This window comes from Lepidochelys olivacea, assembly GCF_965140295.1.
Source record: "Lepidochelys olivacea isolate rLepOli2 genome assembly, chromosome: 7".
NCBI lineage: Eukaryota > Metazoa > Chordata > Testudines > Cheloniidae > Lepidochelys > Lepidochelys olivacea.
The window spans coordinates 1,793,556-1,806,795 of NC_140417.1; the positions used below are offsets into that span (position 1 = coordinate 1,793,556).

At 39.5% G+C, this 13,240-nt stretch overlaps 1 protein-coding gene across 1 annotated transcript in view; it reads left to right on the forward strand.

The window, feature by feature from the left end:
- The window catches only part of PRKAR2A (protein kinase cAMP-dependent type II regulatory subunit alpha), a 157,400-nt gene that overhangs the window by 60,697 nt on the left and 83,463 nt on the right, over positions 1 to 13,240 (forward strand). The window contains exon 2 of the mRNA XM_084634923.1: positions 1,858 to 1,893. Within this exon, the coding sequence (XP_084491049.1) occupies positions 1,858 to 1,893 (36 nt within the window). The remainder of the gene's footprint in view (positions 1 to 1,857; positions 1,894 to 13,240) is intronic.

Here is a 13,240-nt window from a genome sequence, read left to right on the forward strand (position 1 = left end):
CAACCTTGATATATGGCATACAAATTGTGTGTGTTGGTACACACCCCTCTAAAGTTCTGTGATCAAATTATCATGGCAATGTTCTTATTAAAAACAAAGTAAGTTTTTAATAAAAATTTAAGTGGGAAAACTCTGTTTGACATGGCCACTATAACACTCCTATGCATGGTTCATGTATGCTTGATGTAGTAGAGTGTTCTTGGAGAGAACTCCCTATTTTGATACACTTTTATGTAAATACGGAAATGTTGATAAATCTGATCCAAATCCCAGGCTTCTTGCTTTATTTCTTCTTTCCCTTCAGCAAAATACATAATAATTCTCAGGCCCTTGCGCTTCCCTGGTCCATCCAACGTCTCAGTCTCTAATATTTTTCATTCATCCCTAGTTGTTGTTGTCCATTCTTTCTTCCACTTGAAACATTTTTTCCATACGGGGCTGTGATTCTCTGGTGTCTTGAGCTAGCACTGCACATTGTTCTTTATGGTAGTCTGCCAATATAGCCATTCTAGCTGTTGGTTGGGCTTGTCTGTAGTTTTGATTGCATAGTTTCACTTTTCTCTCCTTGGAAGGAGACTGTGAGGTTTTGGTTTGATTCTTTTTGTACTGCCATTCTTTCTTCCACATAGGCAGAAAGAGTGGCCCTAGTGCCATTCTTTGTCTTCAGCGGCACCATTCAGCTTTATCTTTCTACTTTTGCTTGTTCCACTCTTGATTTAAAGAAAGTTATCTGTGCAGATGCAGAAAAGACAGAAGTTTTCAATAAATATTTCTGCTTTGTATTTGGAAAGAAGCAGGATGATATTTTCATGTCATATGATGAGGAACTACTTTCCAGTCCATTAGTAATGAAGGGGGTATTGAACAGCATCTGCTAGGGAATAAAACAAAAAACGAAAAAACAGCAGACCAAGAAAACTTGCACCTGATTCCTAAAAGTTGGCTGAGGAGCTCTCTGGCCTGCTTATAAAGTTATTACTTCTCAAAGTCGTTGTCAATAGGGAATCATGAAATGGGGGTATTCTGAGTGGGGCTCTGCAGGGATTGATTCCATATGTGATGCTATTCAATATTTCATCAATGATCTATAGTAAATATAAAACCATTGATGGTAAATTGTGGAGAACCTATAGTGGCAAATGATGGCAGGACAGCTATACAGAACAATCTGGATCACTAGTTCACCTGGGCCCATTCAAACAGAATGTGTTTGAATATAGCCAAATGCAAGGTCATAATCTCGGATCAGAGCAGACTGTCCACTTTGACCAAGAGATCTTTTTCAAACAACTGAACATACCATAAGTCCCCAGTGCGACACTGTGGCAAAAAGGCTAACTCAGTCTTTGGATGGATGAACCAAGGAGTAGGGAAGTGATTTTACCTCTGTATCCAGACTTGGTGAGACTGATGCTGGAATATTGCATCCAGTTCTGATGTCTACATTCTAAAAAGGATGTTGAAATTTTGGAGATGGTGCAGAAAGAGCCATAAAGATGACTTGAGAGACTGAAGAAATGCTTTACAATGAGAGATTTAAGGAACTCAATCTGTTTATCGAAAAGAAGATTGAGATGGTAACCTGATTAATGTAATGGGAAGAAAATACCACGTACTAAAGGGCTGTTTTATTTTTTATTCTATAACAGTCTTGGAAAATCTAGCTTAGCTTTAAATATCCAAACTCTTCCTGTACATAAGGAAGCGGATGAAAAGTGTCTGTAAGATTTTAATAGGGTGGGATATAAAATAGAAAAAATATAGTGGTATTACCAAATGTGATCATTTTGATTCTTAATGACTTATTTTAGTAAACAGTAATTTCACCTTTAACTGATTTTTTTCTTTGTTTTGCAGCTCCAGTAATTAACAGATTTAACAGAAGAGTATCAGGTAAAGTTTCCCTTATTATTTTAATACACTTCTGAAAAGGTTTTAAATGTGTGCTTATTGAAAGCAATGACTTTCCAGTTTGTGGCCTATTAACACTTGTCTGTTGTATTTAGCACATAGTAGTTATTGTATTTAAATTATAATTCTCTCTGTTTATTTTAGAAATCAATAGATTGCAAATGATAGGTTAGTGGAAAAACCTTTTTCCTATTAATGACAATTTCAGGCTTTAAGGCAACTTCAACATTAATAACCATTCAGTCAGGATACATTTCTGAAGACATATGTCACAGGGGCCACAGAAAAGACTCATCTAAATAACTCTGGGAATGTTTCAGCTTCTTTCATTTGAATCTGCTTCTATTTCTTCTTGCTAATCTTCCAGATTGCTGTCAGTTTTATCTTCAGCACAATGCACAAAATAAGGCCTTCTCCAATAGTCAGTTTTTGTCACTGTGTCTAACCTGAAGAGATAGTTATCTTAAGAACAGCAGATGCCTGCACCATGCCTCCAGAAAATAATAGCTAAAAATTAGACAGACAGGTGGGCAAGGTAGTATCTTTTATTGGGCCATCTTTTGTTGGTGAGAGAGACAAGCTTTCGAGCCACAGGGAGGAGCCTGAAGAAGAGTTGTGTGTAGCTCAAAAGCTTTTCTCTCTCACCAACAAAAATTGGTTCAATAAAAGATATCTCACCTGTCTTGTGTCCCTAATATTCTAGGACCGACAGGGCTACAGCTACACTGCCATAGCTAAAAATGTCAGATTTGCAAATGTCCATTTGTTCAGGAAGCATAATTGATGCATTTGTTCCCAGGCATAGTTCTTCCACATGGTTAAATATTTTGCAACTTTCTCATTTGATTTTACCAACTGTTTTGTTCTTTTTTTTTTTTAAGTTGACATTGAAAGTGAGTGCTATTGAACCATCAGAACTCCACTGTTCCGCCAGAGCACAGCACAAATCATCTTAAATTCTCTTTGATTTTCATTTAACTAAACTTGGATAGTTGTCCAGGAAATTAGTTAATGTAGTTCTACTTTTAAAAGTACTTTTGTGAAAATGGCATTGTGAGTTCCCTGTTTATTGTCTGTCAATTATTTCCAGTTCAAATATTCTCAGTTTTTAAATAAAAAGATATTTTTTCTAAATCATCTGTGCAAATTCAGCCTGAGGTTAGATAGTTGGCGTGGGTCCTTTCCTGTGATAGTGAATGAGAAGGAAGGATCTTTTAGGATCTTTGTATTATTTTCACATGTATAGTCCCCTTGTGACCAAATTATGTCCTCATTTACACCTAGGCAGCCCTATTAGTCTGCAGTGCAATTGCTCAGGTTCAATTAAGGGCATGATTTGGAGACAAGGGTGTTGCCGCACATAAGGAAGCGGACCATAATCAGAGCTTTTTCATTATTTTGACACTAGCATATATTTTACTATTGCAGTGGTGAATTTGGAGGGACAGTGACAACTCATTAAAGCACCTTATTGGGGTGGTCTCAAGCCATTTTACGTTAATGTAAATATTAAAGTAATCCATCCTGAACCAATAACTGGCTAAAAGCAATTAAATAAAATTTTAAATAAGAAAATGGAGCTATTCCAGATGTCCAAAGGCTGTGAACTCCATAGTGTAGGGGCAGAATGGCTAAGTGACCATCGAAAGGGGACATACAGGCATTTCACTGCATCTTCAGTGTTGAAGTATTAGTGGTCTCATTGATGATCAGTGCAATAATGAGTCTTTATTGAGAAACAGGATATTTGTTTATGCTCTATATGTTAGCGTGAACTTGCAGCGAATGTAAAACCAGATTACTAATGCACGCAACTGGGCTAAAATTATGTTTGGTAATATGGTTGCAACTTCATCTTTTTCACTGCACATTTTTGATAAATTTATAGGAGTTGTAATAGCAATAACTGAACCTTATTATATTAGTTACATGGAGCTATCATACAAATGTGTGATTAAAGCTGCATGTCTTATACTAGTTTTTGTTAGTCTTATGTTTTTAAAACCTCTTCATGATAGCTTTCTTTGACAGGGGAACACGCCTTGTGGATGGGGGGAAGCAGTAGACATGGTATATCTTGACTTTAGTAAAGCTTTCGATACGGTCTTGCATGACCTTCTCAAAAACAAACTAGGAAAATGCAACCTAGATGCAGCTACTATTAGGTGGGTGCAAAACTGGTTGGAAATCCGTTTCCAGAGAGTAGTTATCAGTGGTTCACAGTCATGCTGGAAGGGCATAACGAGTGGGATCCTGCAGGAATCCGTTCTGGATCTGGTTCTGTTCAATATCTTCATCAGTGATTTAGATAATGGGATAGAGAGTACACTTATAAAGTTTGCGGACGATTCCAAACTGGGAGGGGTTGCAAGTGCTTTGGAGGATAGGATTAAAATTCAAAATGATCTGGACAAACTGGAGAAATGGTCTGAAGTAAATAAGATGAAATTCAATAAGGACAAATGCAAAGAACTCCACTTAGGAAGGAACAATCAGTTGTACACATACAAAATGGGAAATGATGGCCTAGGAAGGAGTACTCCGGAAAGGGATCTGGGGGTCCTTGTGGACCACAAGCTAAATATGAGTCAACAGTATGACATTGTTGCAAAAAAACCGAACATCATTCTGGGCTGTATGAGGAGGAGTGTTGTAAGCAAGACCCCAGAAATAATTCTTCCGCTCTGCTCCGCGTAAGATTAGGCCTCAGTTGGAGTATTGTGTCCAGTTCTGGGTGCCACATTTCAGGAAAGGTGGACAAATTGGAGAAAGTCCAGAGAAGAGTAACAAAAATTATTAAAGGTCTAGAAAACATGACTTATGAGGGAAGAGTGAAAAAACTGGATTTGTTTTGTCTTGGAAAGAGAAGACTGAGAGGGGTCATAACAGTTTTCAAGTATGTAAAAGGTTGTTACAAGGAGGAGGGAGGAAAAATTATTATTGTTAACCGCTGAGGATAGGACAAGAAGCAATGGGCTTAAATTGCAGCAAGGGAAGTTTAGGTTGGACGTTAGGAAAAACTTCCTAACTGTTAGGGTGATAGTTACCTAGGGAGGTTGTGGAATCTCCATCATTGGAGATTTTTAAGAGCTGATTAGACAAACACCTGTCAGGGATAGTCTAGATAATATTCAGTCCTACCATGAGTGCAGTGGGCTGGACTAGATACCTTTCGAGGTCCCTTCCAGTCCTATGATTCTATAAGGTAAGCTTCCTCCACTCTTGGCTTACATACCAGGCCATGAACAGAGGTGTAAGATAAGCATGGACAAATTAATTGAGGATGAACAAATAAAGAATAAGCGATGGAAAGAGTATTTTGAAGACCTGTACAATGTCGTGAACACAGATGAAAAGCTCCCGGAGAAGCTTCCCAGTACAAATATGGGAGACAAGATGGTGGAACTCTTAGAAGACACAGTAAAGATCTCAGTAGAAAGCTTGAAAAAGAAAAAAGCACCAGGAAGTGACAACATAATCGCAGAGCTGTTGCAAGCAGGCAAGGAACATGTGATAAAGGTGATGCACAAGTTATTTAACAAAATTTCCAAGCAAGATCAAGTGCTAAGTGTATGTGAGAAAGTGATAATACTACCAATCTATAAAAAAGGAGTTAAGAGTAAGTGAAAGAACTACAGAAGAATCATTGTATTGAGTATGCTGGCAAAAGCATCCGTCAAGACGTTGCAGAGGAGAATGAAGAGGTATCTGAATAAAGCAGTGCTTGCAGAAGAGTGATTTGGATTTAGACAGAGGTGAAATACAGTAGATCAACTATTTGTGATAAGACAGGTATTGGAGAAATACCTAGTGTGATGCTGTCTACCCTGGTGCCAGCTCAGGACTGGGCTGGAGGCTAGTTCACTCATAAGCTAATAGAAATTAAAGGAGCAACAAAAGGTATTGTAGTATAATTAGGCCAATTCATTTGTGTATTAGTTTAGTTAAAAGAAATGTTAAAGATACTGTCTTCATTTGTCTATAACCCATTGATTGCTATTGCATTGCATTATGTATATTCCTGTAACTAGTTAACCCTAGATCAAAAGTATGTGTCAGTGTTAAGATGAGAATATACTTGATGTGTAAACTTCATGAAAACTAATGAGGGATTGTTGTTTGCTGTTACATTAATTACAGGTTTCAGAGTAACAGCCGTGTTAGTCTGTATTCGCAAAAAGAAAAGGAGTACTTGTGGCACCTTAGAGACTAACCAATTTATTAGAGCATAAGCTTTTGTGAGCTACAGCTCACTTCATCAGATGCATATCGTGGAAACTGCAGCAGACTTTATATATACACAGAGAATATGAACCAATACCTCCTCCCACCCCACTGTCCTGCTGGTAATAGCTTATCTAAAGTGATCATCAGGTGGGCCATTTCCAGCACAAATCCAGGTTTTCTCACCCTCCACCCCCCCACACAAATTCACTCTCCTGCTGGTGATAGCCCATCCAAAGTGACAACTCTTTACACAATGTGCATGACAATCAAGTTGGGCTATTTCCTGCACAAATCCAGGTTTTCTCACATCCCCCCCCCCCCCATACACACACAAACTCACTCTCCTGCTGGTAATAGCTCATCCAAACTGACCACTTACAGGGATATATACACAATGTAAAAGGTAAATTACCCGTCAAATGCGATTGGAGCCTTGGATATGTAAATGAAGAAGAATGCTAACTTCAAAGTAAGGGCCATTATGTTTGACAATGGAAATTCACTGCCCCACACAGGTGAAGACATTGTTCAGATTGTCGTCTTTGAGCAGACACTATAAATCCTGATTCAAAAGAAAAGGAGTACTTGTGGCACCTTAGAGACTAGCCAATTTCAGCATAAGCTTTCGTGAGCTACAGCTCACTTCATCGGCTATGCATCCGATGAAGTGAGCTGCAGCTCACGAAAGCTTATGCTCAAATAAATTGATTAGTCTCTAAGGTGCCACAAGTACTCCTTTTCTTTTTGCGAATGCAGACTAACACGGCTGTTACTCTGAAACCTGATTCAAAAGAATAATCCTTATCGCTGACTACTTGAACTCTTACAGAGAGGATATGACGTGCAAAGTGGAGATCCCCAGAAACATCAGGGTTTCATGAAAAGACTTTTGGGAAACTAGCTGTGTATTACATCAACTGCTGTCATTTTGGATTTGCAAACTTTGATTCACCTATTATATTTTACCTGCTTTAACTCTCAATAACTCTCATTTTTTCTTAGCTAATAAACCTGTAGTTAGTTTACTATAGAATTGGCTGTCAGCATTTTCTTTGGTGTGAGCTCCAAAGTACCAGCTGACCTAGGGTAAGTTACTGGTTATTTGCAATCCCAAAGAATCAGTATGTGGTGTGATTATTTTTTGTTTGTTTGTGACCATTATCACCAAGTCCAGTTTGTCTGGGTGGCAGGATAAGACTGGAGTGCTGAAGGCAGCTGTCTGTGACTCCACAGTAAGATTGGTATAGTGATCCAGGAGTTCAAATTTGTTACTGGCTTGGTGAAATATAATTATAGAATATACCACCAGTTTGGGGTGTCTGCCCTGTTTTCTTACGTTCTAACCTAAGTTTGGCACTCACAGTTGTGAGCCGCTCCAGACAGCATGACGCCTAGAACACAACCAAATCTGTTGCAACAACTTTATAAATTTCAAACAGGCTTCTGATATCATTTTGCAGAAAGGGTTATGGCAAGTCTTGAGAATGCATGTCATTCCTGAGTAATTGCTCAATCTGATAGAAAACATCTACAGCAAGTTGAGGAGTGCAGTGAGAGTAGACAGGAAGCAGACTGCATGGTTCAAGACATGTAGGAGTGGGATAAAGATGCATACTGTTGCCAGATATGCTCAGCTTTGTAATGGAAGTAGCAATGGCTATAGCACTGAGAGATGGAATGAGAAGTCATGTTACATGGGAAGACAGTGAATAACCTTGAAGTTACAGATTATATATTGATGTCATGGCTTTGACAAAGGAGGAGTATTTACAGAGAATAATTACTGAGGTAGACTGGGAAAGCAGAAAAATTGGATTTAAGATCAGCATAGAGAAGACAAACTGTGGCAACTGGAATACAAAAAAAGAGGTAAAGATTGAAGATAGAAACAAAGAATTAGAACAAGTGGGAAAAATTTGTGTACCTTGGAGGATTAGTATCAAAGAATGGGAATTGTGAAGATGACATAAAATGAATTGGTCTAGCCACTACTGCATTTGGAAAACTCTACAAGATGTGGAAGGCTCATTTTAGATAAAAATGAATATCCGTGTATTTGAGACCAGTGTTGTGGTGATACTGTTTAGGTTGGAATGCTGGAGTATGAGGAAAGATCACAAATGAAAGATAGACTGCAGAAAGGAACTGCTTGAGGGGAATACTGAGTTTCAAGACCTGTTAAAAATGTAGTTTAAAATTATTTAAATTGAAGATAAAGTCTGGCTTTTCCCACAGTAACTTATTATTTGGGGCTCAGATTTCTCAGCCTTTTTGGGTGTTTTTTTTTTTTAATGTTTCAACCCAAACACTTCAGCTATTTTTGGGAAAGGAGTTGGGGTGAAAAAATGTTCTCTTTGTATCTAGAGATAGAGAACAATGTGAACAGTTTTAGATTATGGAACCTTTTCAATATTTTTTTTTGTTTTAAAAAAAAAACCAAAAAAAAAACCCCAAAAAAACCAACCCCTAGGAAATTTCATTAAACCTGAAAACTATGTTGAGCAAATGTTACAGTTGCATGATTAAGTGCTCAGAAATTCAAGAAATGAGAACAAGGTTCCATGCATAACTGCAGCATCACCTCTCTGTGCATATGCATTTTGATAGTTGTTACTTACATTGTATTATGTGAGAGTGGATCATATATCATTCAGCCTTTTTCTTAAGGCCTCAATTTAACATTTGTATCATCCTGTAGCAAACTTTCATTCTTGTATATTTAGGTTATCCAGTATTTCTGCATTTGCAATCATTCAATGTAAATTTGCATCTGTAAGGTCTGCTTTTTAATAGAGAGCCTTGATCCTGCAAGTTGTTTTGTGCTGAACGCGTTTATGTAATTTTGGGCTCTATGCAGGTGCAGGGAATGTAATTAATTTATATATAGTTCCTTCTTAGGTGTAATTTACAAGGTAAGTTAGATTCACTGTGACATTTCTCTATTGAAAATTTAGGTGGCCTGTGTAGATAGATGTCCCCCTCCCTCCATCCCCGACTTTCGCTTCTGTCATAGATTATGCTTAATCTGTAGTGTATTATGTAAGAGAGGTTTATTTTGTACTTGTCATATGAACACCTTCAGTGGATTTTGTTTGGTGTAAACAAAGCAGTCTGCACTGCTCTGTACCTCTGTACTGCCAGGTGTTAAATACATTAATCTAAGGCAGTGGTTCTCAATTTATTACACATTATTGGCCGCACATGCAGCCCACAATGTGTTACCTGGGCCACAGGGGCCGGGTGGCAGGGCAGCGGCAGCCCAACCGTGGATGCCTGCCATGCAACTGCCCTGGACCCCACGGGGTGGGGCTGGGCTGGCTGCCCCTGACCCCATGGGCCGGGCCGGCTGCCCCGGCCCCTCCGGGCAGCCAGGAACCTGGTGGGACCCTGGCCTGCAGGCTGCTCTTTAGCACACAGCTGAGCTGGGCCGCAGTTGTGTGCTAATCAGGCCACGGTTTGAGAACTGCTGATCTAAGGTTGCAGAAAATGTTTAGACTCGGTATTCTTTGTGAAATAGTATATAATCTTGTAAATAATGGCTGTATTGTAATTCTTATACACAAGAGGGGCAAGAGTTACAGTAGCATGTGCAGTTTGTCACTTTTTGACTTGAGTGCTCCGTTTAACCAATTGATTCCATTGGGTTCTTGGATATCCTGGTGATGGGCACAGTATATGAATCTGGATCGATATCTACAGAATCAATTCCTGTGTCCTAGGCCTGGTCTACACTGGGGGCGTGATCCATCTTAGATGCGCAACTTCAGCTAGGAGAATAGCATAGCTGAAATCGACGTATCTTAGATTGACTTAGAATCACTTACTTTGTGTCCTCGTGGCGCAGGATCGACGGCTGCCACTCCCCCATCAACTCCACTTCTGCCTCTCGCCGTGGTGGAGTTCCAGAGTTGATGGCAGAGCGATCGGGGATCGATTTATCGCGTCTACACTAGACACGATAAATCGATCCCTGATAGATGGATCACTACGCACTGATCCAGCAGGTCGCGTAGACATGGCCGTAGTCTCCTTCAGCCATTTCTGCTTTATTCCATGCAATGCTTATACGCTGAACGCTCTTTCTTAGCTAATGTCTCTGATTATCTTTTGCTGTGATGCCAACAAAAGTATTACCTACAATGTGATTTGTAAATACAATTATCTAGTTATTTGCTCACGCTGTTGTGTACTGAATCATTGCTGAGTTACCACATAAAGTTGTCACTCTGTTAGTTTTCCCCCATCCCCCAATTTTTCATTGCCTCTTTATGCCTCCTCATATTGTATCATGTCTGAAATTAGATTGTAAAGCTCTTCAAAGTACAAATAAAACAGAAACCCTGCACTGAAGAGCCTACCACACTTTTGGGAACTGCAGAAATTGGGTTAACAACAACACTGAAACCTTAATGTTCTCAGCATTTTGGTGTAATATTTTGTGATATTGTTCAGTACACAAAATAGTCTTAACTGATGGTGCTTTGAAAAGCTGTTTCTGATTCCTGACCAGTTAGAAGGCAAGATTCCGAATACTGCTTTTTATTGCAAATCACTAGGTTTTTAGCATAATATAGAGTGCATCTTCAGTTGTAAATAAAGTTGCAGTTCCATCAAGAGTTTCTCTAATTATTTTGGTTTATTTATATATGAAAAAAAATCCAGGATCTTAACAGTGTCATTAACAATAATAATACTATATATAAAAGGTCCCAGGTAAAAAGAGAAGCTTTGCAGTGTGATTTGAAGGTCAGCTAACTTTGGGTTCTCAGACTAAGATGGGAAGTTAGTTCTGGAATCTGTGACCCTTTACTGAGAGCATCCTGTCCCAGCCATCTGACTGACTTAATCTGAGTCTGAACTGCATTTCTGCAGTGTAGTGGATATTACATTTGCCTTGCATGAGGTTCTGGTTTCAAAACCAGGCAGAAACATTGCCTTTAGGAAGTTAGACTAGCTGGAGGAAGTGGTGGAACTGGGGGAGATTTGTGTAGTGATTGATTTTGGGGAGTTTATATTTGTTTTTGATAAGGACTTACTTATCAGAACTCAAAGATGTAATTACAAGTTTTGATTTGAGTACATATTTATTTTACATGGGAGCCTACTTCAATAAATTTAATCACTTGAAAGATCATGATCCCACTTGAATATTGCTAGAAGGACCTTAATCCAGTTTTCTAAATACATTCTACCTCCCCCACTTGTTATGTGCACTTCTGCTGATTATTTGCAGCCTTTTGTAGTTTCTGGTGTCAGTTAAATAATAAGATTGCAAACGACTATTGTAATTGGTCTACTGTTGGCTTCATACCTATAATAAAACTTTAAATGCCAGGGATGCAGAGAACTTGTTATGAAGTTCTTTGAGGTCCCTGGATGTAAGGTGCTAGAGAGGCACAAAAATATTTTTTTCTCTGCCCTTTAAATTCAGCATTACCAGGAAATTTAATCTCCCAGGAAAGTTTAACTAGGTAATAGATTTGTTCTCTCATAGCCTTGTGCTTTGGGTGGAAGGTAAAGTGGGTTGGTTAGTGGTTGCTTGTTTCTGAATTGATGATAATTATTGAGTATATCAATTTGCTAGAAATATATTCTTGTCCCTGTATGCTCTCTTATCAGAATATCGTTCTTTTGTAGGTCACAGGGGTAATATTTTCAGCTAAGAAAAGTCTCTTTCAAATCTGTTGAATTTTTGTTAATATTTTCAATAAGCACTTAAATGCTGCCGTGCTGGATACTAGTACAGAATCCTAGGACAGATACAACCATTGTCACTGGTACATGACTTTTGTTTGTTACGTTATTGCCTGCAACCAGAGGAGCTACTGATCTTCGCAAAGATGAATGTCATTGACTAATTTTGGAATATACTTGATGGAATTATTTATTAAAAGTAGCTTTTGCACATTATGGACTTGTATATTATCACCCCGCTGCTGCAAGGTAGCAAAATTTCAGGCCCTTCCTGGTCTGTTTTCTGTTGAAGGAGAAACCAGTGACACAAAGTCTATATATTTTTACTATAACTTAAGGTATGTCTTCACTATCTGCCGGATTGGCGGGTAGCGATCGATCCAGCGGGGATCAATTTATCACATCTAGTCTAGATACAATAAATTGACCCCCGGGTGCTCTCCCGTTGACTCCTGTACTCCGCTGCCGCGAGAGGCGCAAGTGGAGTTGACGAGGGAGCGGAGCAGTCGACTCACCGCAGTGAAGACACCATGTCTAAGACTTCAGCTATGTTGTTCACGTAGCTGAAGTTGCTGTAACTTAGATCGACACCCCTCCCCCCCCAGTGTAGAGCAGGGCTTATTTTAATAGCATTAAACACAACATTTCTTGAACAGAGGTGGTCAAACAGCCCTCAGACAGTCCTCTCTCAGGAATCTTGTCTAGAACACTAATGCTCTGTTGCAAGGTAAGCAGCAGGATACGGACCCTGGACTTCAGGAAAGCAGACTTTGACTCCCTCAGGGAACAGATGGGTAGCATCCCCTGGGGGACTAACATGAAGGGGAAAGGAGTCCAGGAGAGCTGGCTGTATTTCAAGGAATCCCTGCTGAGGTTACAGGGACAAACCATCCCGATGAGTCGAAAGAATAGTAAATATGGCAGGCGACCAGCTTGGCTTAACTGTGAAATCCTAGTGGATCTTAAACATAAAGAAGCTCACAAGAAGTGGAAGGTTGGACATATGACCAGGGAAGAGTATAAAAATATTGCTCGGGCATGTAGGAATGAAATCAGGAGGGCCAAATCGCACCTGGAGCTGCAGTTAGCAAGAGATGTCAAGAGTAACAAGAAGGGTTTCTTCAGGTATGTTAGCAACAAGAAGAAAGTCAAGGGAAGTGTGGGCCCCTTACTGAATGAGGGAGGCAACCTAGTGACAGAGGATGTGGAAAAAGCTAATGTACTCGATGCTTTTTTTGCCTCTGTCTTCTAACAAGGACAGCTCCCAGACTGCTGTGCTGGGCATCACAACATGGGGAGTAGATGGCCAGCCCTCTGTGGAGAAAGAGGTGGTTAGGGACTATTTAGAAAAGCTGGACGTGCACAAATCCATGGGGCCGGACGAGTTGCATCCGAGAGTGCTGAAGGA